This window comes from Nerophis lumbriciformis, linkage group LG01, assembly GCF_033978685.3.
Source record: "Nerophis lumbriciformis linkage group LG01, RoL_Nlum_v2.1, whole genome shotgun sequence".
Taxonomy (NCBI): domain Eukaryota; kingdom Metazoa; phylum Chordata; class Actinopteri; order Syngnathiformes; family Syngnathidae; genus Nerophis; species Nerophis lumbriciformis.
The window spans coordinates 546192-571905 of NC_084548.2; the positions used below are offsets into that span (position 1 = coordinate 546192).

At 40.5% G+C, this 25714-nt stretch overlaps 1 protein-coding gene across 3 annotated transcripts in view; it reads right to left on the reverse strand.

The window, feature by feature from the left end:
- The window catches only part of dzip1 (DAZ interacting zinc finger protein 1), a 94340-nt gene that overhangs the window by 41172 nt on the left and 27454 nt on the right, over positions 1-25714 (reverse strand). For 2 of the 3 annotated variants that reach the window (XM_061973595.2, XM_072916579.1), the window contains exons 7-14: positions 20752-20861; positions 20597-20695; positions 10983-11045; positions 10792-10917; positions 2691-2739; positions 2548-2604; positions 2352-2405; positions 1997-2142 (exon numbers count right to left, since the gene is read on the reverse strand). In XM_061973595.2, coding sequence (XP_061829579.2) covers positions 1997-2142; positions 2352-2405; positions 2548-2604; positions 2691-2739; positions 10792-10917; positions 10983-11045; positions 20597-20695; positions 20752-20861 — 704 coding nt within the window. The remainder of the gene's footprint in view (positions 1-1996; positions 2143-2351; positions 2406-2547; positions 2605-2690; positions 2740-10791; positions 10918-10982; positions 11046-20596; positions 20696-20751; positions 20862-25714) is intronic. The other variant, XM_061973604.2, reaches the window with a different exon arrangement.

A 25714-nucleotide genomic window follows, 5' to 3' on the forward strand; every position in this document is an offset into this window, starting at 1 on the left:
ACATCTACAAGGCGTTTAGCGACCTGCTGCCACCTACTGGTATGGAAGAGTATTACACGGTTACTCTGCCGAGCTCGAGACAGCGCCGACACTCTAAATTTACTGGTTTGCAAAAAATATTTAAAGGTGAAATTACATAATCTCCCACGGCACACCAGACAATATCTCACAGCACACCAGAGGTGGGACCAAGTCATTGTTTTGCAAGTCACAAGTAAGTCTCAAGTCTTTGCCCTCAAGTCCGAGTCAAGTCCCGAGTCAAGACAGGCAAGCCCCGAGTCAAGACAGGCAAGCCCCGAGTCAAGTCCAAAGTCAAGACTGGAAAGTCTCAAGTCAAGTCCTAAGTCCTGCATTTTGAGTTTCGAGTCCTTTCAAGTCCTTTTAACCACAGACTAATATATTAACACAGATTGTGTATGCTTTTCAAACGCTGTATTTATTTATTAAAACAAGTGCATTTTAAATTGCAGGAAAGAAAATTGTGCTGACATTGCACTTTATAATAGCACTATTAACCAGTCATTTTAAACATTAACTCATTCCTTTACAGAACAAACACATTGAAAAATAAAGTGCAAATGTACTTATTTGTACAAAAGTGTTAACATTGAAAAAACATGACATATACGTGAACATAGCAAAAAAGTTGTACTTTTTATATGTCAGGGCCCTATGCTGCATTGCATTTGCAAAAGACCAAATTAGCCAAGAGTCTGTCAGTCATTTGTGCACGATGGGGGCGTAGTATGATGCCACCATGGCTGAAAACTCGCTCCACTGGAGCACTGGAGGCAGGCACTGCCAAGACTCTCATGGCCACTCGGAACAGTGAAGGAAGAGTCTTCATGTTCAATGCCCAGAGCAAAAGGGGGGAGAGAGTTGTTTTGGGTTGGTGCACTACTTGTAAGTGTATCTTGTGTTTTTTATGTTGATTTAATTAAAAAAAGAGAAGAAAAAAAAATTATTTCTTGTGTGGCCCGATACCAATCGATCCACGGACCAGTACCGGGCCGCGGCCCGGTGGTTGGGGACCACTGAGGTAAACAACCAACAGTATGTCAGAAAGCTAGCTAAAACGGTACACATATTCATAATATAGTATACATTTTAACTGACCTTTATTTTACTATTTTTGTCTTTTTTTTAGGTGGCTAAAATACGCGGTGCTGCTGACCGCCGTCTAACGTTACGTGTGATATATTGACTAACGTAACCCTGCTTAAAAAAAAAATCACTGAACAAAAAGTATGAATAAGGTAGTGAACTGCAACAGATTCCCGTGTTTGCAATAACGTTATAACGTTAGCAGTGAGTTTACAGCCTCACTGATTTAACTACACTGCAAATAAAAGTCACGTTACTTAGCCAATAAACGTTATCTTACATTCAAAACTTACCGTTCTTTGTGCAACTTCAAATGCCGGACGAAGTTGGAAGTTGTCGCCTCTCCATCAGTCATTTTCGAACCGCATGTGTTGCATACTGCAAACCGTTTTGTGTTGACCACCTCGTAATTTTTATACCCAAACGAAATTATTTTAGGTATCATTTTTTGTTCACTGGCGTGTGGTTTGGACATGTCTTCTTCCTGCAATTTGATTGGATGAATGCTGTGTGATGAAAACAAAGTAGATCTAATTTGATTGGCTGTTGTACTGAGAGCACACCAGCTGACACACGCAACGCCGATGGACAAGTACACAACGAAAAATACGGAGCGCTCCCGAATAACTTTTTCATCTTTGGGTTTTGGGGAAAGTAGCAAGTCATGTCAAGTCATGTCAATTCAAAAGGCTCAAGTCCAAGTGAAGTCACAAGTCATTGATGTTAAAGTCTAAGTCGAGTTGCAAGTCTTTTTACATTTTGTCAAGTCCAGTCTAAAGTCATCAAATTCATGACTCGAGTCTGACTCGAGTCCAAGTCATGTGACTCGAGTCACACTATAAGCGTGAATGTGATTGTGCTATAGAAAACGAGTGAAGTAGGCTATACTCACCGGCTTTACTCCCAGGCTCTCCAGCTCCGTCATTACAAGCTGCTCAAGATGCCGCCTGATTTCTTTCTTGTTGGTGTTCTTCTTAACGGACACCCTGTGTTTCTTTTCGGCCTCCGGTGGTTTCATCCCAGAGATGCTGGTCAAGTCTGTGAAAGATTGAATTTTTCCATTTATTGACAGTTACGGTCTAGATGTGGTCAGGAAAAACTAAACCAAATAGGAAAAAAACTAAGAAAAACCAAGAGATGATTTCAGTGGCAACAAAGCTGAAAAGAATGGCTGCGGAACAGATTGAATGAAGCTTTGATGTTCCATGCAGACAGCATGCAGTCCACCAACTCTGCCAGAGTTTTACCTTCTTCTGACAGCTCCTGTATCGGATCCAGCTGAGGAGCAGAGATGGGCTCCTCTAACAAAGGGTCATTGGACGTCAGGGAGATAAAATAGTGGTTATAAGAGGCGGTAGTGGAGTGGTGATATTCCTTCATGCAACAGAGACCTGCTCAGACACTCTGGGAGGGATCAAGCCCATGTTTACTTCACAAACTCACCCAGTACAACTTTCTTTGGTTTCGGCTCAGGTGCCGGAGCTGGTGCACTGACTAAGACTGAAAAAACAGAGGGAGAGACGCTTGCGTTCAGAATCACACTGGCCTTTTCCTGATGAGCTCTCTGTCGTAAAGAGAATCTTTACCTGGGACTTTCACTACTCTGGTGGGCGGATTTGAAGAAATATTCGTTATCTGCAAGACCGGAAAAACACAGTAAAAGCGTTAAGATACAAAATACATGTATTGCCGTATACAAGAGCAGTGCAGATAAATGATTCATATTATGGCAAAAAACATTAATTTAATTCAGTAAGAGTCAATGTGAGGTTGTAGTTGTTGAACTTATAAGCATTTTGCATGAATAACTAACAGTTTGCATCATTACTAAGATTATGTGCAAATCACAAGCAAGTTCCTGTGGTGAGAATCAAGCAAGTCAAAAGTCAAGTCATATACATATACAGGTAAAAGCCAGTAAATTAGAATATTTTGAAAAACTTGATTTATTTCAGTAATTGCATTCAAAAGGTGTAACTTGTACATTATATTTATTCATTGCACACAGACTGATGCATTCAAATGTTTATTTCATTTAATTTTGATGATTTGAAGTGGCAACAAATGAAAATCCAAAATTCCGTGTGTCACAAAATTAGAATATTACTTAAGGCTAATACAAAAAAGGGATTTTTAGAAATGTTGGCCAACTGAAAAGTATGAAAATGAAGAATATGAGCATGTACAATACTCAATACTTGTTTGGAGCTCCTTTTGCCTCAATTACTGCGTTAATGCGGCGTGGCATGGAGTCGATGAGTTTCTGGCACTGCTCAGGTGTTATGAGAGCCCAGGTTGCTCTGATAGTGGCCTTCAACTCTTCTGCGTTTTTGGGTCTGGCATTCTGCATCTTCCTTTTCACAATACCCCACAGATTTTCTATGGGGCTAAGGTCAGGGGAGTTGGCGGGCCAATTTAGAACAGAAATACCATGGTCCGTAAACCAGGCACGGGTAGATTTTGTGCTGTGTGCAGGCGCCAAGTCCTGTTGGAACTTGAAATCTCCATCTCCATAGAGCAGGTCAGCAGCAGGAAGCATGAAGTGCTCTAAAACTTGCTGGCAGACGGCTGCGTTGACCCTGGATCTCAGGAAACAGAGTGGACCGACACCAGCAGATGACATGGCACCCCAAACCATCACTGATGGTGGAAACTTTACACTAGACTTCAGGCAACGTGGATCCTGTGCCTCTCCTGTCTTCCTCCAGACTCTGGGACCTCGATTTCCAAAGGAAATGCAAAATTTGCATGGTTGGGTGATGGTTTGGGGTGCCATGTCATCTGCTGGTGTCGGTCCACTCTGTTTCCTGAGATCCAGGGTCAACGCAGCCGTCTACCAGCAAGTTTTGGAGCACTTCATGCTTCCTGCTGCTGACCTGCTCTATGGAGATGGAGATTTCAAGTTCCAACAGGACTTGGCGCCTGCACACAGCGCAAAATCTACCCGTGCCTGGTTTACGGACCATGGTATTTCTGTTCTAAATTGGCCCGCCAACTCCCCTGACCTTAGCCCCATAGAAAATCTGTGGGGTATTGTGAAAAGGAAGATGCAGAATGCCAGACCCAAAAACGCAGAAGAGTTGAAGGCCACTATCAGAGCAACCTGGGCTCTCATAACACCTGAGCAGTGCCAGAAACTCATCGACTCCATGCCACGCCGCATTAACGCAGTAATTGAGGCAAAAGGAGCTCCAACCAAGTATTGAGTATTGTACATGCTCATATTTTTCATTTTCATACTTTTCAGTTGGCCAACATTTCTACAAATCCCTTTTTTGTATTAGCCTTAAGTATTATTCTAATTTTGTGACACACGGAATTTTGGATTTTCATTTGTTGCCACTTCAAATCATCAAAATTAAATGAAATAAACATTTGAATGCATCAGTCTGTGTGCAATGAATAAATATAATGTACAAGTTACACCTTTTGAATGCAATTACTGAAATAAATCAAGTTTTTCAAAATATTCTAATTTACTGGCTTTTACCTGTATATATATAGGCCTGGGCAATTATTTTGCCTCGGTGGACCAAATTTAGAGAAGAAAATGTGTCCGGGGGCCGATATAACAATTTTTAGGAAGACTAATACAAAACCTCACAATAATGTCTGATTGAAATCTAAAAACCTTATGACAGACCGCCTTAAACGGAATGGAATTTTGAATTTTTTTTACTGAATGAGACACCCAGAATGTACATGAAAATAAAGAATGTGGGATTTACAATATTAACTATGAAGGATAAAACACTGAATATTGACAACATATGAACGTCACACCCCCTCTCCATCCACTTATTTTACATATTTTACAATCAGGCGAAACGCAATATAAATGCAACAAACACAGCGAAATATGAAGGTAAAAAAAACCCCACCTACAATCTGATGTACCGTATGTGATATCATACCTGCCAACTTTTGAAATCAGAAAAACCTAGTAGCCAGGGTCCAGGGGCCGCAGACCCCGGTAGGTCCAGGACAAGGTCCTGGTGGGGGGTTCAGGTTCGCCCACCCGACGCAAAATGATTATTAGCATTCAGACAGGTTAAAATGTTGCTAAAACCATCACTTTTCAATCAGTCACAGTGACTTTTCAAAACAAAAATATTACAGCAAAAATCATATGGGTTGATTGACATGTTTATTCTGTAAGCTAACTTCAATAGTTTGAAATTATTTTGACAGTTAATGCCAGTTATCCTGTCAACCTTTCACAAGACTTCAATTTGTTCATTGAAAGTATAAACAGTATAAACACTTTTTACAGTAAACAAATGGTAAAACAGTACTAAACAATTCCATTAAAAAAAAAATTGGTGTCATTATTAACTTTCTGTCCAAGCTTGTATAATCTACTGCCTTGTTCAATTGTAAAAAATATTCTGTGCCTAAAATTCACATTTCTATCACAATTATCATACTGTAAACATGGTAAGCTAACTTCATTAAAATTAATAGTCCTGTCAATAGCATGGAATTACAATTCAAATGTAGTTTTTTTGTAAGCCTTTCAAAAGAATTCAAAATATGAAAAATTCATGAAAATGAATTGAAGCCATCAGACACTTGAAAAGTGGCACATCAGATCTCTAATGTAATCATTTGAACTTTTCAACAGAAATAGCACTGCAAAAATATTAAGGACATACTTCTGTATTTTGGTAGTTATGCTGTCAACATTTAACAAGATTTCTTCAACTTGGACTTGAAAGCATAAATAGTATAAACACTTTTAACAGTATAACAGTACTAAACAATTCCAATAGATAACACTGGTGTCATTACCTTTTTGTGGCTAAAATCCGAAAAACGTTGAAAGTTTTCCACTTGTATCGCTAGCAACGGCATTAGACTTGTGTTCTTTTGTCCCAACGTGGTCTTTTACATGGCTAATTCCTCCGTGTCCGATGGAAAAATCTTGTCTGCACAAGGTGCAATTCGCGTAGTTTTCACCCTTTTTGGAACGGATAATTATTCCCGGATAGGCTTTTGAATATTCTTCACGGAATGACTGCAGTTTTCTTTTCGGTTTAAGACTCGTTTGCGATTTTTCTCCGGCTGATTCCATGATCGTTCGCTCGTTTGGAAACAATGGCAACTGGTGCCTCGTGCTTGGCAGCGGTGCTATAAATAGCCTCGCGCATGGCATTCGGAATGGCTCGATAGGAAGTTACGGGAAGCAGTGTCGATTGTCATTGTTGTTACGCGATTTCGAGAATAAAACTTAAAAAAAAAAAAATTATTTTATTAATGAAAAACCGTATTTTTTATCACTGCAACCGTAACCCGGAATAGGTTGATGAAAACCGTACTAATTACGGGAAAACCGGAGTAGTTGGCAGGTATGTGATACATCACTAAGCTTTAGAACTTTGTTGTAAAAATCTCCTTCCGCGTCTGTCCCTGACACCCACATTTCAGGCTCTGGAAACACTCTGTGGAAACGCTCCCCACCCACACTGCTTGGTACCTCGTCTGAGCTGCTGTGACTTAGATGACCATAGTAACTAATTAGATGACCATAGTAACTAATTTGATGACCATAGTAACTAATTAGATGAATATAGCAACTAATTAGATTACAATAGTAACTAATTAAATGACCATAGTAACTAATTAGATTACCATAGTAACTATTTAGATGACCATAGTAACTAGTATATCATGGAAAAGGGCAGATTCCAACTACTGAAATACTTTGTATAGTTGAAGACTGCCGGTCATTAGAAAACATCACTGCACATCATAATGGCAGCTATACTTTCCATCTTAAAGATCTAAAAAAAATTATTTGGGAATGTCCGGAGGGCCAGATTGAAAAGCTTAATGGGCCAATGTGTTCTTGTTTTACACAAGGATTATGAATAAGCAAAATTTCCAAAAAAGGTCATTATGTTTATGTTACAAGCTTTGACTTCTGCGTGTGTATGCTTGTGGCCCCGCCTCCAGCCACAGACACAGATATTGGATGACAGTGGCCCAAAAGGTTAAAGGCAAAGTTTGAAGAAACTTTCAGCAAATGTCAGGAATGGAATAAGGAACAAGGGATTATATTTTGCGGCTGATCCGGATCACCGACTGGATCCAGGACTTTTGGCATGGCAGAGGTCTGTGCTCTCCAAGTGCTATTCTGGCGTACTTGCCAACCCTCCCGAATTTTCCGGGAGACTCCCGAAATTCAGCGCCTCTCCCGAAAACCTCCCGGGACAAATATTCTCCCGAAAATCTCCCGATTTTCAGCCGGAGCTGGAGGCCACGCCCCCTCCAGACGGGAGGGTGACAAGAACTAAATCATCCAGACTAGAGATCAATTGTATTATTATGTTCATTTTACCTAAAAATAAATATATTTATTAATTAAAAAAAACAAAAAACGAAATACATTTTTTTTATATTTTGCTAAAAACATCAAAATTAATTGTATTTTTATTTGTATTTTTTCGTGACTCCTTATTACATCCAGCCATAGAATTATACATTAAAATAAACATTTGAAATAATTGATTTTAAATTATCATAATAATTCATTTAAAATGACCATATTTAATAATTAAAATAATTGCTTGTTTATCAACAACTTTAGCATTTTATTCATTACATTTTGAAACTCTCAGAAGCCAAGTTATGTTATATTCCTTAATATTTATTTATGCAAGTTTGAAGTATCAATTATCTAAACACAGTTTTGTTTGCATATTTTGAGGATATATATATATATATATATATATATATATATATATATATATATATATGGGAGGTGGGAGGTGGGGGCGTGGTCGGGGGGTGGGGCGTGGTTAAGAGGGGAAGAGTATATTGACAGCTAAAATTCACCAAGTCAAGTATTTCATACATATTTTATATATATATATATATATATATATATATATATATATATATATATATATATATATAGTTTTGTTTGCATATTTTGAGGATATATATGTATGTATATATATATATATATATATATCCTCAAAATATGCAAACAAAACTGTATATATATTTGAGGATATATATATATATATATATATATATACAGTGGGGCAAAAAAGTATTTAGTCAGCCACCAATTGTGCAAGTTCTCCCACTTAAAATGATGACAGAGGTCTGTAATTTTCATCATAGGTACACTTCAACTGTGAGAGACAGAATGTGAAAAAAAATCCAGGAATTCACATTGTAGGAATTTTAAAGAATTGATTTGTAAATTATGGTGGAAAATAAGTATTTGGTCACTTCAATCAAGGAAGATCTCTGGCTCTCACAGACTTGTAACTTCTTCTTTAAGAAACTCTTCTGTCCTCCACTCGTTACCTGTTATAATGGCACCTGTTTGAACTCATGTCTGTATAAAAGACACCTGTCCACAGCCTCAAACAGTCAGACTCCAAACTCCACTATGGCCAAGACCAAAGAGCTGTCAAAGGACACCAGGAAAAGAATTGTAGACCTGCACCAGACTGTGAAGAGTAAATCTACAATAGGCAAGCAGGTTGGTGTGAAAATATCAACTGTGGGAGCAATTATCAGAAAATGGAAGACATACAAGACCACTGATAATCTCCCTCGATCTGGGGCTCCACGCAAGATCTCATCCCGTGGGGTCAAAATGATCATGAGAACGGTGAGCAAAAATCCCAGAACCACACGGGGGGACCTGGTGAATGACCTGCAGAGAGCTGGGACCAAAGTAACAAAGGTTACCATCAGTAACACACTACGCCGACAGGGAATCAAATCCTGCAGTGCCAGACGTGTCCCCCTGCTTAAGCCAGTGCATGTCCAGGCCCGTCTGAAGTTTGCCAGAGAGCACATGGATGATACAGCAGAGGATTGGGAGAATGTCATGTGGTCAGATGAAACCAAAATAGAACTTTTTGGTATAAACTCAACTCGTCGTGTTTGGAGGAAGAAGAATACTGAGTTGCATCCAAGAACACCATAACTACTGTGAAGCATGGGGGTGGAAACATCCTGCTTTGGGGCTGTTTTTCTTCTAAGGGGACAGGCCGACTGATCTGTGTTAAGGAAAGAATGAATGGGGCCATGTATTGTGAGATTTTGAGCCAAAACCTCCTTCCATCAGTGAGAGCTTTGAAGATGAAACATGGCAGAGTCTTCCAGCATGACTATGATCCCAAACACACCGCCCGGGCAACGAAGGAGTGGCTCCCTAAGAAGCATTTGAAAGTCCTGGAGTGGCCTAGCCAGTCTCCAGACCTCAACCCCATAGAAAATCTGTGGAGGGAGTTGAAAGTCTGTGTTGCTCGGCGACAGCCCCAAAACATCACTGCTCTCGAGAAGATCTGCATGGAGGAATGGGCCAAAATACCAGCTACTGTGTGTGCAAACCTGGTAAAGACCTATAGTAATCGTTTGACCTCTGTTATTGCCAACAAAGGTTATATTACAAGGTATTGAGTTGAATTTTTGTTATTGACCAAATACTTATTTTCCACCATAATTTACAAATAAATTCTTTAAAATTCCTACAATGTGAATTCCTGGATTTTTTTTTCACAATCTGCCTTTCACAGTTGAAGTGTACCTATGATGACAATTACAGACCTCTGTCATCATTTTAAGTGGGAGAACTTGCACAATTGGTGGCTGACTAAATACTTTTTTGCCCCACTGTATATATATATATATATATATCCTCAAAATATGCAAACAAAACTGTATATATATATATATATATAATATGTATGAAATACTTGACTTGGTGAATTCTAGCTGTCAATATACTCTTCCCCTCTTAACCACGCCCCCAACCACGCCCCGCCCCACCCCCCCGACCACGCCCCCACCCCCCACCTCCCGAAATCGGAGGTCTCAAGGTTGGCAAGTATGTTAAGTGTCACTTCTTTTTCTTCCCCTCCATTTTTCTGTTTTCTTTTGTATCTCTAGTTATCATTACGTATATGTATTGTTGCATTTGAACAACTGCATTGTTGATAATAAAGGTAAATTATTGGTATTGTTCATTATGAATAGCGTTATTTCTATTGGTATTTGTATTGATCCATTTGTAGTGTAATAATGCTCATTGTCATTTCTGTATTATTATTTATTTCGCTAACTGCTTCTTTGCTATCACTTTCACCATCATATTTGTACATATGCTATTTGCTGATGTTGCTCTATTGTTGTTGTTGTTGTTGTTTTTGTCTCTGTCTTATCCCCCTCGTGTCCCCACAATTTCCCCCTCTGTCTTCCTTTTTTCCCTCTTTCTATCCCCTCCTGCTCCGGCCCGGCTGCACCAAATGATAATATAAATACATTTAATAAAGTCAAATACAAATAAGGCAACAAGAGAAGTATCCCACACTTCTCTTTTGTAAAGTAAATGTGAAGAGCCGATATGGGCATCTACATCTACTATATGACTTTCCTGAGAAGCTGGACAGGACAAAAATAAAAAATAAAAAAGTCATAAAGGCACAGTTGAGTGCAGATTTTGTATTGGATCTCATCCAATGTGACTTACTCAGTAGTGCATATTTGTCTAAAGGAAACTATTCCAGGAAACGTTTCAACTTCCTTTGGATTAAGATCCCTATCCAACGTACAGTATCACCATGATATCACTCAGCTCATGCAGCAAATACAGGATATCCTCAACAAGGGCTGAGCTTCCACTCTGCTTCCCCACACTGATACATGTCAAGCATTGCTGACCTGCTCCCTCTGAGTCTTGATGGTTTGCTCCTTCTCCTGCAGCCTCCTTTGCATCTCCTGCAGCTGCCTCTTCTGCCCCTGCTGCTCGGACACAACCACCTCAACCCTGCTCAGCTCGCTCTGCAACTGAAAGGACGACACATTTTCAGAGGGGATGTTCCGCTAAGGATGATTTCAAAAACGTTTTCTACCTTTTTCTTTTCCGATTCATGAAGTGTGTTCATTTTCTCCAGTCTGGACTCCCATTTTTTGTCCTAGGAGAGGATATTCCGTAGAAATTCAACGTTTCACATGCAGGACGATAAAATAGTTACCGTATTTTCTGGACCATAGGGCGCACCGGATATAAGGCGCACTGCAGATGAGCGGGTCTAGTCAGGTCTTTTTTCATACAAAAGGCGCACCGGATTAAAGGAGTCATATTATTATGATTTTTTTCTAAATGTAAAAGACTTCTTTGTGGTCTACATAACATGTAATGGTGGTTCTTTGGTCAAAATGTTGCATAGATGATGTTTTACACATCATCTTTCTGACAGTCGCTTCAGGATGCAACGTTTTGTGCTATTAGTTTATTATCGTTTATTAGTGGCCAGCAAGAAGATATATTTTTGACGTGACAGGTGTAAACAGAGTGTTACCAGAGGGGGCGTGGCTACAGGATAGTTTGCCAAATGGGAAGCGTTTTCTGAGTTCCTTGCATGCATGTTATAGAATTTTCATGACATTTTCAATTATATTAATGGGAGTACATTTTCTACTAATACATTATATTTTCATCCTAGAACCCGTTGGTGGACGCCGGCGGTGAGGGATGCCGTCAGGCTGAAGAAGGAGTCCTATCGGGTTCTTTTGGCTCATGGGACTCCTGAGGCAGCAGACAGGTACCGACAGGCCAAGCGGTGTGCGGCTTCAGCGGTCGCGGAGGCAAAAACTCGGACATGGGAGGAGTTCGGGGAGGCCATGGAAAAAGACTTCCGGACAGCTTCGAAGCAATTCTGGACCACCATCCACCGCCTCAGGAAGGGGAAGCGGTGCAGTGTCAACACCGTGTACGGTGGGGATGGTGCTCTGCTGACCTCGACTGCGGATGTTGTGGATCGGTGGAGGGAATACTTCGAAGACCTCCTCAATCCTACCAGCACGGGCCTGGGGAATCTGTGGTGGGCTCTCCTATTTCTGGGGCTGAGGTTGCCGAGGTAGTTAAAAAGCTCCTTGGTGGCAAGGCCCCGGAGGTGGATGAGATCCGCCCGGAGTTCCTTAAGGCTCTGGATGTTGTGGGGCTGTCTTGGTTGACAAGACTCTGCAACATCGCGTGGACATCGGGGGCGGTACCTCTGGATTGGCAGACCGGGGTGGTGGTTCCTCTCTTTAAGAAGGGGAACCGGAGGGTGTGTTCCAACTATCGTGGGATCACACTCCTCAGCCTTCCCGGTAAGGTCTATTCAGGTGTACTGGAGAGGAGGCTACGCCGGATAGTCGAACCTCGGATTCAGGAGGAACAGTGTGGTTTTCGTCCTGGTCGTGGAACTGTGGACCAGCTCTATACTCTCGGCAGGGTCCTTGAGGGTGCATGGGAGTTTGCCCAACCAGTCTACATGTGCTTTGTGGACTTGGAGAAGGCATTGGACCGTGTCCCTCGGGAAGTCCTGTGGGGAGTGCTCAGAGAGTATGGGGTAACGGACTGTCTTATTGTGGCAGTTCGCTCCCTGTATAATCAGTGTCAGAGCTTGGTCCGCATTGCCGGCAGTAAGTCGGACACGTTTCCAGTGAGGGTTGGACTCCGCCAAGGCTGCCCTTTGTCACCGATTCTGTTCATAACCTTTATGGACAAAATTTCTAGGTGCAGTCAGGGCGTTGAGGGGATCTGGTTTGGTGGCTGCAGGATTAGGTCACTGCTATTTGCAGATGATGTGGTCCTGATGGCTTCCTCCGGCCAAGATCTTCAGCTCTCACTGGATCGGTTCGCAGCCGAGTGTGAAGCGACTGGGATGGGAATCAGCACCTCCAAGTCCGAGTCCATGGTTCTCGCCCAGAAAAGGGTGGAGTGCCATCTCCGGGTTGGGGAGGAGATCTTGCCCCAAGTGGAGGAGTTCAAGTACCTCGGAGTCTTGTTCACGAGTGAGGGAAGAGTGGATCGTGAGATCGACAGGCGGATCGGTGCGGCGTCTTCAGTAATGCGGACGCTGTATCGATCCGTTGTGGTGAAGAAGGAGCTGAGCCGGAAGGCAAAGCTCTCAATTTACCGGTCGATCTACGTTCCCATCCTCACCTATGGTCATGAGCTTTGGGTCATGACCGAAAGGACAAGATCACGGGTACAAGCGGCCGAAATGAGTTTCCTCCGCCGAGTGGTGGGGCTCTCCCATAGAGATAGGGTGAGAAGCTCTGTCATTCGGGGGGAGCTCAAAGTAAAGCCGCTGCTCCTCCACATGGAGAGGAGCCAGATGAGGTGGTTCGGGCATCTGGTCAGGATGCCACCCGAACGCCTCCCTAGGAAGGTGTTTCGGGCACGTCCGACCGGTAGGAGGCCACGGGGAAGACCCAGGACACGCTGGGAAGACTATCTCTCCCGGCTGGCCTGGGAGCGCCTCGGGATCCCCCGGGAGGAGCTGGACGAGGTGGCTGGGGAGAGGGAAGTCTGGGCTTCCCTGCTTAGGCTGCTGCCCCCGCGACCCGACCTCGGATAAGCGGAAGAAGATGGATGGATGGATGGATGGCATTATATTTTCAATGGTAATAATGATACATGACATGGGACATGTAAGTGTCAAAAAGACAGCCAAAAGCGGTCGGTAGATGAGAATAAATCTAAAGGTCAAATATAGTTTAGAAACACACCCAAATGCAGGAAATGTAGTCTTGATTTTTTTTTTACATTTTCTTTCACGGCTTTTGCGAGACAACTTTGTGCCGACCTGTCGATAGAAATCTTCTTTGTTTTTCCGCCAGTTTTCCTAGTTTTTTCTCAAAGGGTGCTCACATGCCTGCATTACGGTATTTTCCGGACCATAGGGTGCACCGGATTATTAAGCACACTGCAGATTTGCGATTCTAGTCTGGTCTATTTTCATACAAGAGGCGCACCGGATTATAAGGCGCATTAAAGGAGTCATATTATGATTTTTTTTCTAAAAGTAAAAGACTTCCTTGTGGTCTACATAACATGTAATGGTGGTTCTTTGGTCAAAATGTTGCATAGATGATGTTTTACACATCCTCTTCAAGTCACTTTTTGTGGGCGGGTCTTATTTACGTGGCTCACCTTCGACAGCGTCATCTTTGTTGTAGCGGTGTAGCGTGCAAGGACGGGAGTGGAAGAAGTGTCAAAAGATGGAGCTAACTGTTTTAATGACATTCAGACTTTACTTCAATCAATAACGGAGCAGCATCTCCTCATCCGTGGCTCACTAGTGCAACAACAACGCCGGAAATGTGTCCCATGAAAAAAACGTCCGACCGGAACTCTCTAAACTCACTACACCGGTAGTTTTTAGCGCTTCCATTGCGAGATATAAGTTAAAACTTTACGCTATTTTATATTAGAAATGGCAACAGCAGAGGATAAATGTCCCATAACAAGAAGAAGCTTATCAACTACGGCATCGGCACGGACTCAATTTTCAGGACTTATGCAGATCCCAAATACACATCAGCAGGTACCAGAAGGTAAGCAAAGTTAGTTTTGCATAATATTGTGAAACAAAACACCAGATAATATGTCTGCTAATGGGTGCCATTTTGCGGTCCTTATACACACACCATAGTAATGCTTGTATCTCTGACTACGGTAGCCGTAATGGGCCGACAATCCATCAAGCGGTGCGGCTTCAAAGTCGTACTAAAACATTTTGATAGATTTTTGAGTGCCGTGTGCAATGTTCTTTTTTTCCAATGGAACATTTAAAGTTTTGGTGTTGTTTACTGGCGTCATATTGCAGTCTAAACTTATCTCTTATGTGTGACACACACTTATCATTAGGGATGTCCCGATCCGATATTTGGATCGGATCGGCTGCCGATATTTGCCAAAAATTGCGTATCGGCAAGCAGGCCCGGCCCTAACCAATCTGGCGCCCTAGGCAAGACTTTAGGTGGCGCCCCCCCACATCGGCAGTGAAGTGTATATACTCACAAGAAACCGAATAGCTTTGTCTTTGACCTTTTTTTTATTTAAAGAAAGCAAATTAACAATCAGAATAGTTAACAAGATAAAAAAAATATGAATAAATAAATGAACGCAAAAAATAAAAAATGAATATATGAAATACAATATTTTTTACATACATATTGCTTAATTAACATTAATGATGTGCACTTTAACAACTAGGCTTACAACTATACCTAATATATAAAGGGGTGGAAAAGTGACTATTACCTGCAGGGCAAACATTAGCTAACCAGAAGGCAATAACACCTGCTTAAAAGATCTAATACAAATGTCCCTGAGGAATGTAACAATTTAGCCCCCCCACAATATTAACCCGACGTTAAAACAGAACTAGCTACTTATTGATTAGCAATTGCCGAATAATGTAACATTAGCTTAATGCTAAAAAGCCAGGTTACTATCACATTCTGTAACAGACAAATAATTTCATGTAGGCTAACGTTACCTACCTGCTACCTCTGTCTTTTTCTCGTTTCTCCTTCTCTTCTTTTCTCTTTTTTCTTCCCTGGGCACCTGACAGTTTTGGCCGTTTTGACATCTTGTGTTGATTTTTTGATGTGGTGACGTCCAAAAAGAGTCATGATGCGGGAAGGGAGGGGGCGCACCATGCGGGGGGGGGGCGTAATATTGTAACAAATAATATTTCTATTATATAGGCTTTACTTTGCATTTTAATTAACGTGGGATTATTTTTTGTATTTAGAAATAATAGTACCAACTTTTTTTTTTTCTCCAACATTTGTGGCACTGGCGTGGCGCCCCCTGATGGACAGCGCCCTTAGCATTTGCCTATACGGCCTATGCCACGGCAAGGCATGGGAAAATGCCGATCCAGATCCAGTTTAAAAAAAAACTCCGGTCCGTGTTTTCCAACGCACCTATTTAAATAATACATTCCACTTTTCTGCTGCTCCGTAATTTCCGTTCCGCATTTTCCAGCACACCTTCAACACATCCACACGTCTGTGGAATCTCACGCAGTTGCTTTTAGCTGCTGGCATTACACGACAGGCTCTTCTCACTCTTTCCTGTGTCTCCCTCTCACAGACAGCGAGCGCACCTTCTTACACACGTCACATACTGTCACGCCATACGTCACATACTGTCACGTCATACGTCACATACGTATACGTCCTCCCGGAGCAGAGAGCGAGGTAGCGGCATGGCTAACGTTAGCTGTGATGCTAGCGCAGCCGGTAAGGTGCGCGCCTGCTCAAGCGTCCTCTGCGCACGGCAAATCTATGCCACGCACAAAATCAAATAAAAAAATAAGCGCATAACAATTTTCGACACACGGACACGACAGAGACAACAGTTTTCGTCATCATTGTTCAAATATTGTGACGTCTGTCGAGACGCTTATCTCCATTCGGTGCCACACGTCCACACCATCAAAATGGCAAAAATTTCCACATCAACACCGTATGAAAAAATTTGTGATTTTTTTAGTTGTGATTTCATTCTCTGCATGAAAGTTTAAAAGTAGCATATATTAATGCAGTATGAAGAAGAATGTTTTAATGTAGACATGCAAGCCTTGAAAGAACATTTTGAAAATCAAGACTACATTTCCTGCAAATGGGTGCATTTCTACCCTATATTTTAACTTTAGATTTATTCTCATATCAAACTCTTTTGGCTGTCTTTTTGACACTTACATCCGGCGCCCCCCTCCACACCCTGGATTATAAATAATGTAAATAATTCAATGTGATTATCTTGTGTGATGACTGTATTATGATGATAGTATATATCTGATAGTATATATCTGTATCATGAATCAATTTAAGTAGACCCCGACTTAAACAAGTTGAAAAACTTATTGGGGTGTTACCATTTAGTGGTCAATTGTACGGAATATGTACTTCACTGTGCAACCTACTAATAAAAGTCTCAATCAATCAATCAAAACACATAGAATCATCATACTGCTGTGATTATATGCATCAAGTGTTCATTCAAGGCTAAGGCAAAATATCCAGATATATATCGTGTATCGCAATATGGCCTTAAAATATCGCAATATTAAAAAAAGGCCATATCGCCCAGCCCTAGTTCAATGATGCCATTTCTGTTTGTCATGTATAATTTTGTCTATTTTGTGTTTATCCTTGAATAAACAGGTCAGTTTCTTGTTACCAACCATTGTGTATTATTCAAACTCCCCTAATTCAGCTGGCTAGTTGTTATCAAGAGTACTAAAACCCTTTTCAACATGATTCTGACAACTAAGTAGGCTAAATAACTTTAAACTTTAATACATGCTCGGATAGGCCAGTATCGGTATCAGTCAGTATCGGTATCGGATCGGAAATGCAAAAACAATATCGGTATCGGCAGGCCCGGCCCTAACCAATCTGGCGCCCTAGGCAAGATTTTAGGTGGCGCACCCCCACATCCGCAGTGAAGTGTACGGTATATACTAACAAGAAACCGAATAGCTTTGTCTTTGACCTTTTTTTATTACTTACAACTATACCTAATATATAAAGGGGTGGAAAAGTGACTATTACCTGCAGGGCAAACATTAGCTAAACAGAAGGCAATAACAATGTAAACAAAAAACACCTGCTTAAAAGATCTAATACAAATGTGCCTGAGGAATGTAAGGTGGGAGTACTGTAATTACCTAACGTTACATTATTATTTTCCATAACAATTTAGCCCCCTCCACAATATTAACCCGACGTTAAAACAGAACTAGCTATTTATTGATTAGCAATTGCCGACTCATGTAACATTAGCTTAATGCTAAAAAGCCAGGTTACTATCACATTCTGTAACAGACAAATAATTTCATGTAGGCTAACGTTATCTACCTGCTACCTCTGTCTTTTTCTCGTTTCTCCTTCTCTTCTTTTCTCTTTTTTCTTCCCTGGGCACCTGACAGTTTTGGCCGTTTTGACATCTTGTGTTGATTTTTTGATGTGGTGACGTCCAAAAAGAGTCATGATGCGGGAAGGGAGGGGGCGCACCGTGCGGGGGGGGGGGGGGGGCATAATATTGTAACAAATAATATTTCTATTATATAGGCTTTACTTTGCATTTTAATTAACGTGGGATTATTTTTTGTATTTAGAAATAATAGTACCAACTTTTTTTTTTTCTCCAACATTTGTGGCACTGGTGTGGCGCCCCCTGATGGACAGCGCCCTTAGCATTTGCCTATACAGCCTATGCCACGGGCCGGCCCTGTCGGCAAGGCATGGGAAAATGCCGATCCAGATCCAGTTTAAAAAAAAACTCCGGTCCGTGTTTTCCAACGCACCTATTAAAATAATACATTCCACTTTTCTGCTGCTCCGTAATTTCCGTTCCGCATTTTCCAGCACACCTTCAACACATCCACACGTCTGTGGAATCTCACGCAGTTGCTTATAGCTGCTGGCATTACACGACAGGCTCTTCTCACTCCTTCCTGTGTCTCCCTCTCACAGACAGCGAGCGCACCTTCTTACACACGTCACATACTGTCACGTCATACGTCACATACTGTCACGTCACACGTCACATACGTATACGTCCTCCCGGAGCAGAGAGCGAGGTAGCGGCATGGCTAACGTTAGCTGTGATGCTAGCGCAGCCGCTAAGGTGCGCGCCTGCTCAAGCGTCCTCTGCGCACGGCAAATCTATGCCACGCACAAAATCAAAAAAAAAAATAAGCGCATAACAATTTTTCGACACACGGACACGACAGAGACAACAGTTTTCGTCATCATTGTTCAAATATTGTGACGTCTGTCGAGACGCTTATCTCCATTCGGTGCCACACGTCCACACCATCAAAATGCGGAGGCAAAAATTTCCACATCAACACCGTATGAAAAAATTTGTGATTTTTTTAGTTGTGATTTCCTTCTTTGCATGAAAGTTTAAAAGTAGCATATATTAATGCAGTATAAAGAAGAATGTTTTAATGTAGACATGCAAGCCTTGAAAGAAAATGTTGAAAATCAAGACTACATTTCCTGCAAATGGGTGCATTTCTACCCTATATTTTAACTTTAGATTTATTCTCATATCAAACTCTTTTGGCTGTCTTTTTGACACTTACATCCGGCGCCCCCCTCCACACCCTGGATTATAAATAATGTAAATAATTTAATGTGATTATCTTGTGTGATGACTGTATTATGATGATAGTATATATCTGATAGTATATATCTGTATCATGAATCAATTTAAGTGGACCCCGTCTTAAACAAGTTGAAAAACTTATTGGGGTGTTACCATTTAGTGGTCAATTGTACGGAATATGTACTTCACTGTGCAACCTACTAATAAAAGTCTCAATCAATCAATCAAAACACATAGAGTCATCATACTGATGTGATTATATGCATCAAGTGTTCATTCAAGGCTAAGGCAAAATATCGAGATATATATTGTGTATCGCAATATGGCCTTAAAATATCGCAATATTAAAAAAAGGCCATATCGCCCAGCCCTAGTTTCAATGATGCCATTTCTGTTTGTCATGTATAATTTTGTCTATTTTGTGTTTATCCTTGAATAAACAGGTCAGTTTCTTGTTACCAACCATTGTGTATTATTCAAACTCCCCTAATTCAGCTGGCTAGTTGTTATCAAGAGTACTAAAACCCTTTTCAACATGATTCTGACAACTAAGTAGGCTAAATAACTTTAAACTTTAATACATGCTCGGATAGGCCAGTATCGGTATCAGTCAGTATCGGTATCGGATCGGATCGGAAATGCAAAAACAATATCGGTATCGGCAGGCCCGGCCCTAACCAATCTGGCGCCCTAGGCAAGATTTTAGGTGGCGCACCCCCACATCCGCAGTGAAGTGTATATACTAACAAGAAACCGAATAGCTTTGTCTTTGACCTTTTTTTTATTACTTACAACTATACCTAATATATAAAGGGGTGGAAAAGTGACTATTACCTGCAGGGCAAACATTAGCTAACCAGAAGGCAATAACACCTGCTTAAAAGATCTAATACAAATGTCCCTGAGGAATGTAAGGTGGGAGTACTGTAATTACCTAACGTTACATTATTATTTTCCATAACAATTTAGCCCCCTCCACAATATTAACCCGACGTTAAAACAGAACTAGCTATTTATTGATTAGCAATAAATAGCAATAAAATCTTCTTTTCTCTTTTTTCTTCCCTGGGCACCTGACAGTTTTGGCCGTTTTGACATCTTGTGTTGATTTTTTGATGTGGTGGGGGGGGGGGGATGTTGTAACAAATAATATTTCTATTAAATAGGCTTTACTTTGCATTTTAATTAACGTGGGATTATTTTTTTGTATTTAGAAATAATAGTACCAACTTTTTTTCTCTTTTTTTTTTTTTTTCTCTCCAACATTTGTGGCACTTGCGTGGCGCCCCCTGATGGACGGCGCCGTTAGCATTTGCCTATACGGCCTATGCCACGGGCCGGCCCTGGGTATCGGATCGGAAGTGCAAAAACCTGGATCGGGACATCCCTACTTATCATTACACCATGTACCAAATAAAATTGCTTCGAGGTTGGTAAGCACAACCAGAATTATTCCGCACATTAGGCGCACCAGGTTATAAGGCGCACTGTCGATTTTTTGAGAAAATGAAAGGATTTTAAGTGTGCCTTACAGTCCGAAAAATACGGTGTGTATACCTGCTGCTTTTGCTGGTGCTCTAGCTTTTGAATGGCTTGCATCTGCACCAACTCTAAGGCTTTTTGCATGTCTTTGTCCCTGGATTGCTGCTTTTCCTCCTGAAAATGCAAACATCATTAATGACAGGCACGTGGTCAAACATTTTTTTTCTTACCTCCACTGTTTTAGCTTGAAGGATGTGTTGGTGTTGAACCACGTCCTTTAGACTTTTAATCTCCTGTTTGAGGCTTTCGATCAGCGATTTATTCTCATTCTCTCTCAGCTCTGAAAAGAAGGCAAATATCAATATTGAAACATTCTTTCGTATTTTCAAAAGAGTCTTCACAGACGTCGTCATCTTTGTCTACTAAAATGTTTTAGGGCTGGACAACGAATCAAAATTTTAATCTTGATTTCGGCTTCTCACGATCATAAAAATATCCCAATCGGAAAAAAAACTGCGCAACGTGCAGGCAAATTCCTGAGCTTGTAACGGTGAAATGAATGAGTGAGCAAATGAGTGGAAAAAAAAAGAGCATGTTTACAAGAAATTTGTGATCTGATCTCACTATTTCACTTCTTATTTGACCCAATGCCATACTTGCCAACCCTCCCGAAAATTCCGGGAGACTCCCGAAATTCAGCGCCTCTCCCGAAAACCTCCCGGGACAAATATTCTCCCGAAAATCTCCCGATTTTCAGCCGGAGCTGGAGGCCACGCCCCCTCCAGCTCCATGCGGACCTGAGTGAGGACAGCCTTTTTTCATGACGGGAGGACAACAGGGTGACAAGAACTAAATCATCCAAACTCGAGATAAATTGTATTATTATGTTTATCTTACCTAAAAATAAATATATTTATTAATTTACAAAAAAAAACGTATTTTGCTAAAAACATCAAAATTAATTGTATTTTTATTTTTATTTTTTCCTGACTCCTTATTACATCCAGCCATAGAATTATACATTAAAATAAACATATTTGAAATAATTGATTTTAAATTATCATAATAATTCATTTAAAATGACCATATTTAATTATTAAAATAATTGCTTGTTTATCAACAACTTTAGCATTTTATTCATTACATTTTGAAACTCTCAGAAGCCAAATTATGTTATATTCCTTAATATTTATTTATGCAAGTTTGAAGAATCAATTATCTATACACAGTTTTGTTTGCATATTTTCAGGATGTAGAGATATATATACAGGTAAAAGCCAGTAAATTAGAATATTTTGAAAAACTTGATATATTTCAGTAATTGCATTCAAAAGGTGTAACTTGTACATTATATTTATTCATTGCACACAGACTGATGCATTCAACTGTTTATTTCATTTAATTTTGATGATTTGAAGTGGCAACAAATGAAAATCCAAAATTCCGTGTGTCACAAAATTAGAATATTACTTAAGGCTAATACAAAAAAGGGATTTTTAGAAATGTTGGCCAACTGAAAAGTATGAAAATGAAAAATATGAGCATGTACAATACTCAATACTTGGTTGGAGCTCCTTTTGCCTCAATTACTGCGTTAATGCGGCGTGGCATGGAGTCGATGAGTTTCTGGCACTGCTCAGGTGTTATGAGAGCCCAGGTTGCTCTGATAGTGGCCTTCAACTCTTCTGCGTTTTTGGGTCTGGCATTCTGCATCTTCCTTTTCACAATACCCCACAGATTTTCTATGGGGCTAAGGTCAGGGGAGTTGGCGGGCCAATTTAGAACAGAAATACCATGGTCCGTAAACCAGGCACGGGTAGATTTTGCGCTGTGTGCAGGCGCCAAGTCCTGTTGGAACTTGAAATCTCCATCTCCATAGAGCAGGCCAGCAGCAGGAAGCATGAAGTGCTCTAAAACTTGCTGGTAGACGGCTGCGTTGACCCTGGATCTCAGGAAACAGAGTGGACCGACACCAGCAGATGACATGGCACCCCAAACCATCACTGATGGTGGAAACTTTACACTAGACTTCAGGCAACGTGGATCCTGTGCCTCTCCTGTCTTCCTCCAGACTCTGGGACCTCGATTTCCAAAGGAAATGCAAAATTTGCTTTCGTCAGAAAACATGACTTTGGACCACTCAGCAGCAGTCCAGCTCTTTTTTTCCTTAGCCCAGGTGAGACGCTTTGCGCGCTGTTTCTTGGTCAACAGTGGCTTGACACGAGGTTTGCGGCAGTTGAAACCCATGTCTTTCAAGCGTCTCTTGGTGGTGGATCTTGAAGCACTGACTCCAGCAGCTGTCCACTCCTTCTGAATCTCCCCCACATTTTTGAATGTTTTTTTTTCACAATCTTGACCAGGGCGCGGTGATCCCTATCACTTGTACACTTTTTCTGACCACAGTTTTTCCTTCCCTTTGCTTCTCCATTAATGTGTTTGGACACAGAGCTCTGAGAACAGCCAGCCTCTTCAGCAATAACCTTTTGTGTCTTTCCCTCCTTGTGCAATGTGTCGATGGTTGCCTTTTGGACAGCTGTCAAATCTGAAGTCTTCCCCATGTTTGTGTAGGCTTCAGAACTGGACTGAGAGACCATTTAAAGCCCTTTGCAGGTGTTTTGAGTTAATCAGCTGATTAGTTTGTGGCACCAGGTGTCTTCAAAATTTAACCCTTACACAATATTCTAATTTTGTGACACACGGAATTTTGGATTTTCATTTGTTGCCACTTCAAATCATCAAAATTAAATGAAATAAACATTTGAATGCATCAGTCTGTGTGCAATGAATAAATATAATGTACAAGTTACACCTTTTGAATGCAATTACTGAAATAAATCAAGTTTTTCAAAATATTCTAATTTACTGGCTTTTACCTGTATATATATATATATATATATATATATATATATATATATATATATATATATATAAGAAATACTTGACTTTCAATGAATTCTAGCTATATATATATATATATACATATATATATATATACACATATATATAACATGAAATGAAATTCAAGTTTTTATATATATATATATATATATATATATATATATATATATATATATATATATATATATATATATATATATATAAATAAAAACTTGAATTTCAGTGTTCATTTATTTACACATATACACACACATAACACTCCTCTACTCATTGTTGAGTTAAGGGTTGAATTGTCCATCCTTGTTCTATTCTCTGTCACTATTTCAGAACACACACATTATACAAATATACATTATAAAATCAATAAGAAAACGGGAGCTCTAATTTGGTAGTCTGAATTAGAATCAGAAGTTCCTATATAAACATTGCGTACTCACGTCGCCATTTTGTATTGATTACTGCAGCTGTGCACTGGATTCATTCACAAATACAAACTACAACTCACAAACACTTTAGATTTAGGCTCCGCCATCAGAATGTGTACTTAAACTTATAAAGATCACATGGATATTATTCAGTGAGTTGATTCACCAAAACTAACCTGTTATACAGGAGGAAAAAGCACACAGGACGTTTCAATTGTTCACAGACTGGTCGCTCTCATCAGAATGACAAGACACTTCCGGTCTGCAGGTGACAGCATTCAATTGGGAAGAAACGCCCTACTGACCAATGTGAATACTGATAAATGTGTAATGACAGCTCCAAAAACGAATTCAAACCACAAAATAAAATAAATAAATCAACACAAAAATGTGACACATTATGGGTGGGTCACATGTGCATGTACAACAGGCTGTCAACACATCCCTCAGGTCCGCATGGAGCTGGAGGGGGCGTGGCCTCCAGCTCCGCCTGAATTTCGGGAGATTTTCGGGAGAAAATTTGTCCCGGGAGGCTTTCGGGAGAGGCGCTGAATTTCGGGAGTCTCCCGGAAAATCCGTGAGGGTTGGCAAGTATGCTTAAGAGGTTAAATTCATTGTTATTATTCATTTTGTACTTGTTGTTCATTTGTTACTAATTGTTGTTTTTTTTCCACATTATATCTAAAGTTGAGTTTCGGTGGCACAATAAATACTCATGTTTTCAAATTACCTAATAATTGTGGGATCAATCGTGATTTCAATATCAATCAAAAATTAAAGCTGCAAGCAGCATTGGTCGGGCCCGCGTATTTGGCAGGTGCTAGTCCTAAGTGTCCCAATACTTTTGTCTACTTTTAGTCTGAAGTGTCCCAAGACTTTTGTCTAGTGTACCTACCTTGTCTGCATTGTGTGGGTATGTTGGTGCTTCCTGCTTTTGAGCAGCCATCTTAAAAAAACAGCAGCATCAGTGCAGCGGGTCTTTGAAGGGTCATAAAATCAAAACCGGAGCAGGTATTAAAAAGCTGTTCTATACTTTTATACACAAGGGTTCAATCTCTCTCCTGTGTTAGTTTGAAGCCGAAACGACAAACGCGCTCAGAGGAGATAGTTTTTGAAGGAAGGTGACCGGTTTTTACAAATAATTTGTTTTGAAGGGGGAATAGCAAACTTCCTGTTGATTTTTGCGGGGGGTTGTCAACCTATGAAATGTAGGTCTAAGTGAGACCTACATAGAGGTTTTTGTTCCATGTCTCTCCGACCTTCCCAGTGGGAGTTACAGGCAGTTTTGTCATTTTTTTCTTCCGAGGAGCAGTTTTTTGTGCGTTTTATTAAAAAATTGCGCTAGAGCACAATTTTGAGATTTGGGGTTAGGTTTTTTTTTTATTAGATCGCAATTTTTGCTAGTCCTGATGTGTGTGTTCAGTTCGGTGAGTTTTGAAGCATGTTAAGGGGGTCAAATTACAGCTCAAAGAGGCAAAAGTGACTGTTTTTAGTACTTTTTTGTCTTGAAGGGGGAATTGCCAACTTTCTGTTGATTTCTGCCCAAGGATGTACAATTATGAAATCTAGGTCTAAGTCAGACCTACATAGAGGTTTTTGTTTCATGTCTCTCCGACCTTCCTAGTGGGAGTTACAGGCAGTCTAGTTTTGTTTGTTTTTTCCTAGGGGGCGCTAGAGCGCAATTTTGAGTTTTGAGGTTCGGTTTTTTCATTAAAAGACAATTTTCGCAGGTCCTGATGTGTGGGTCAAATATGGTGAGTTTTGAAGCATGTTAAGTGGGTCAAATTAGTGCTCAAAGAGGCGGCCGGTATAATAATAATAAAACCTTACAAATTCAATAGGTCCTTATGGCCCATTGCATAAGGACTCC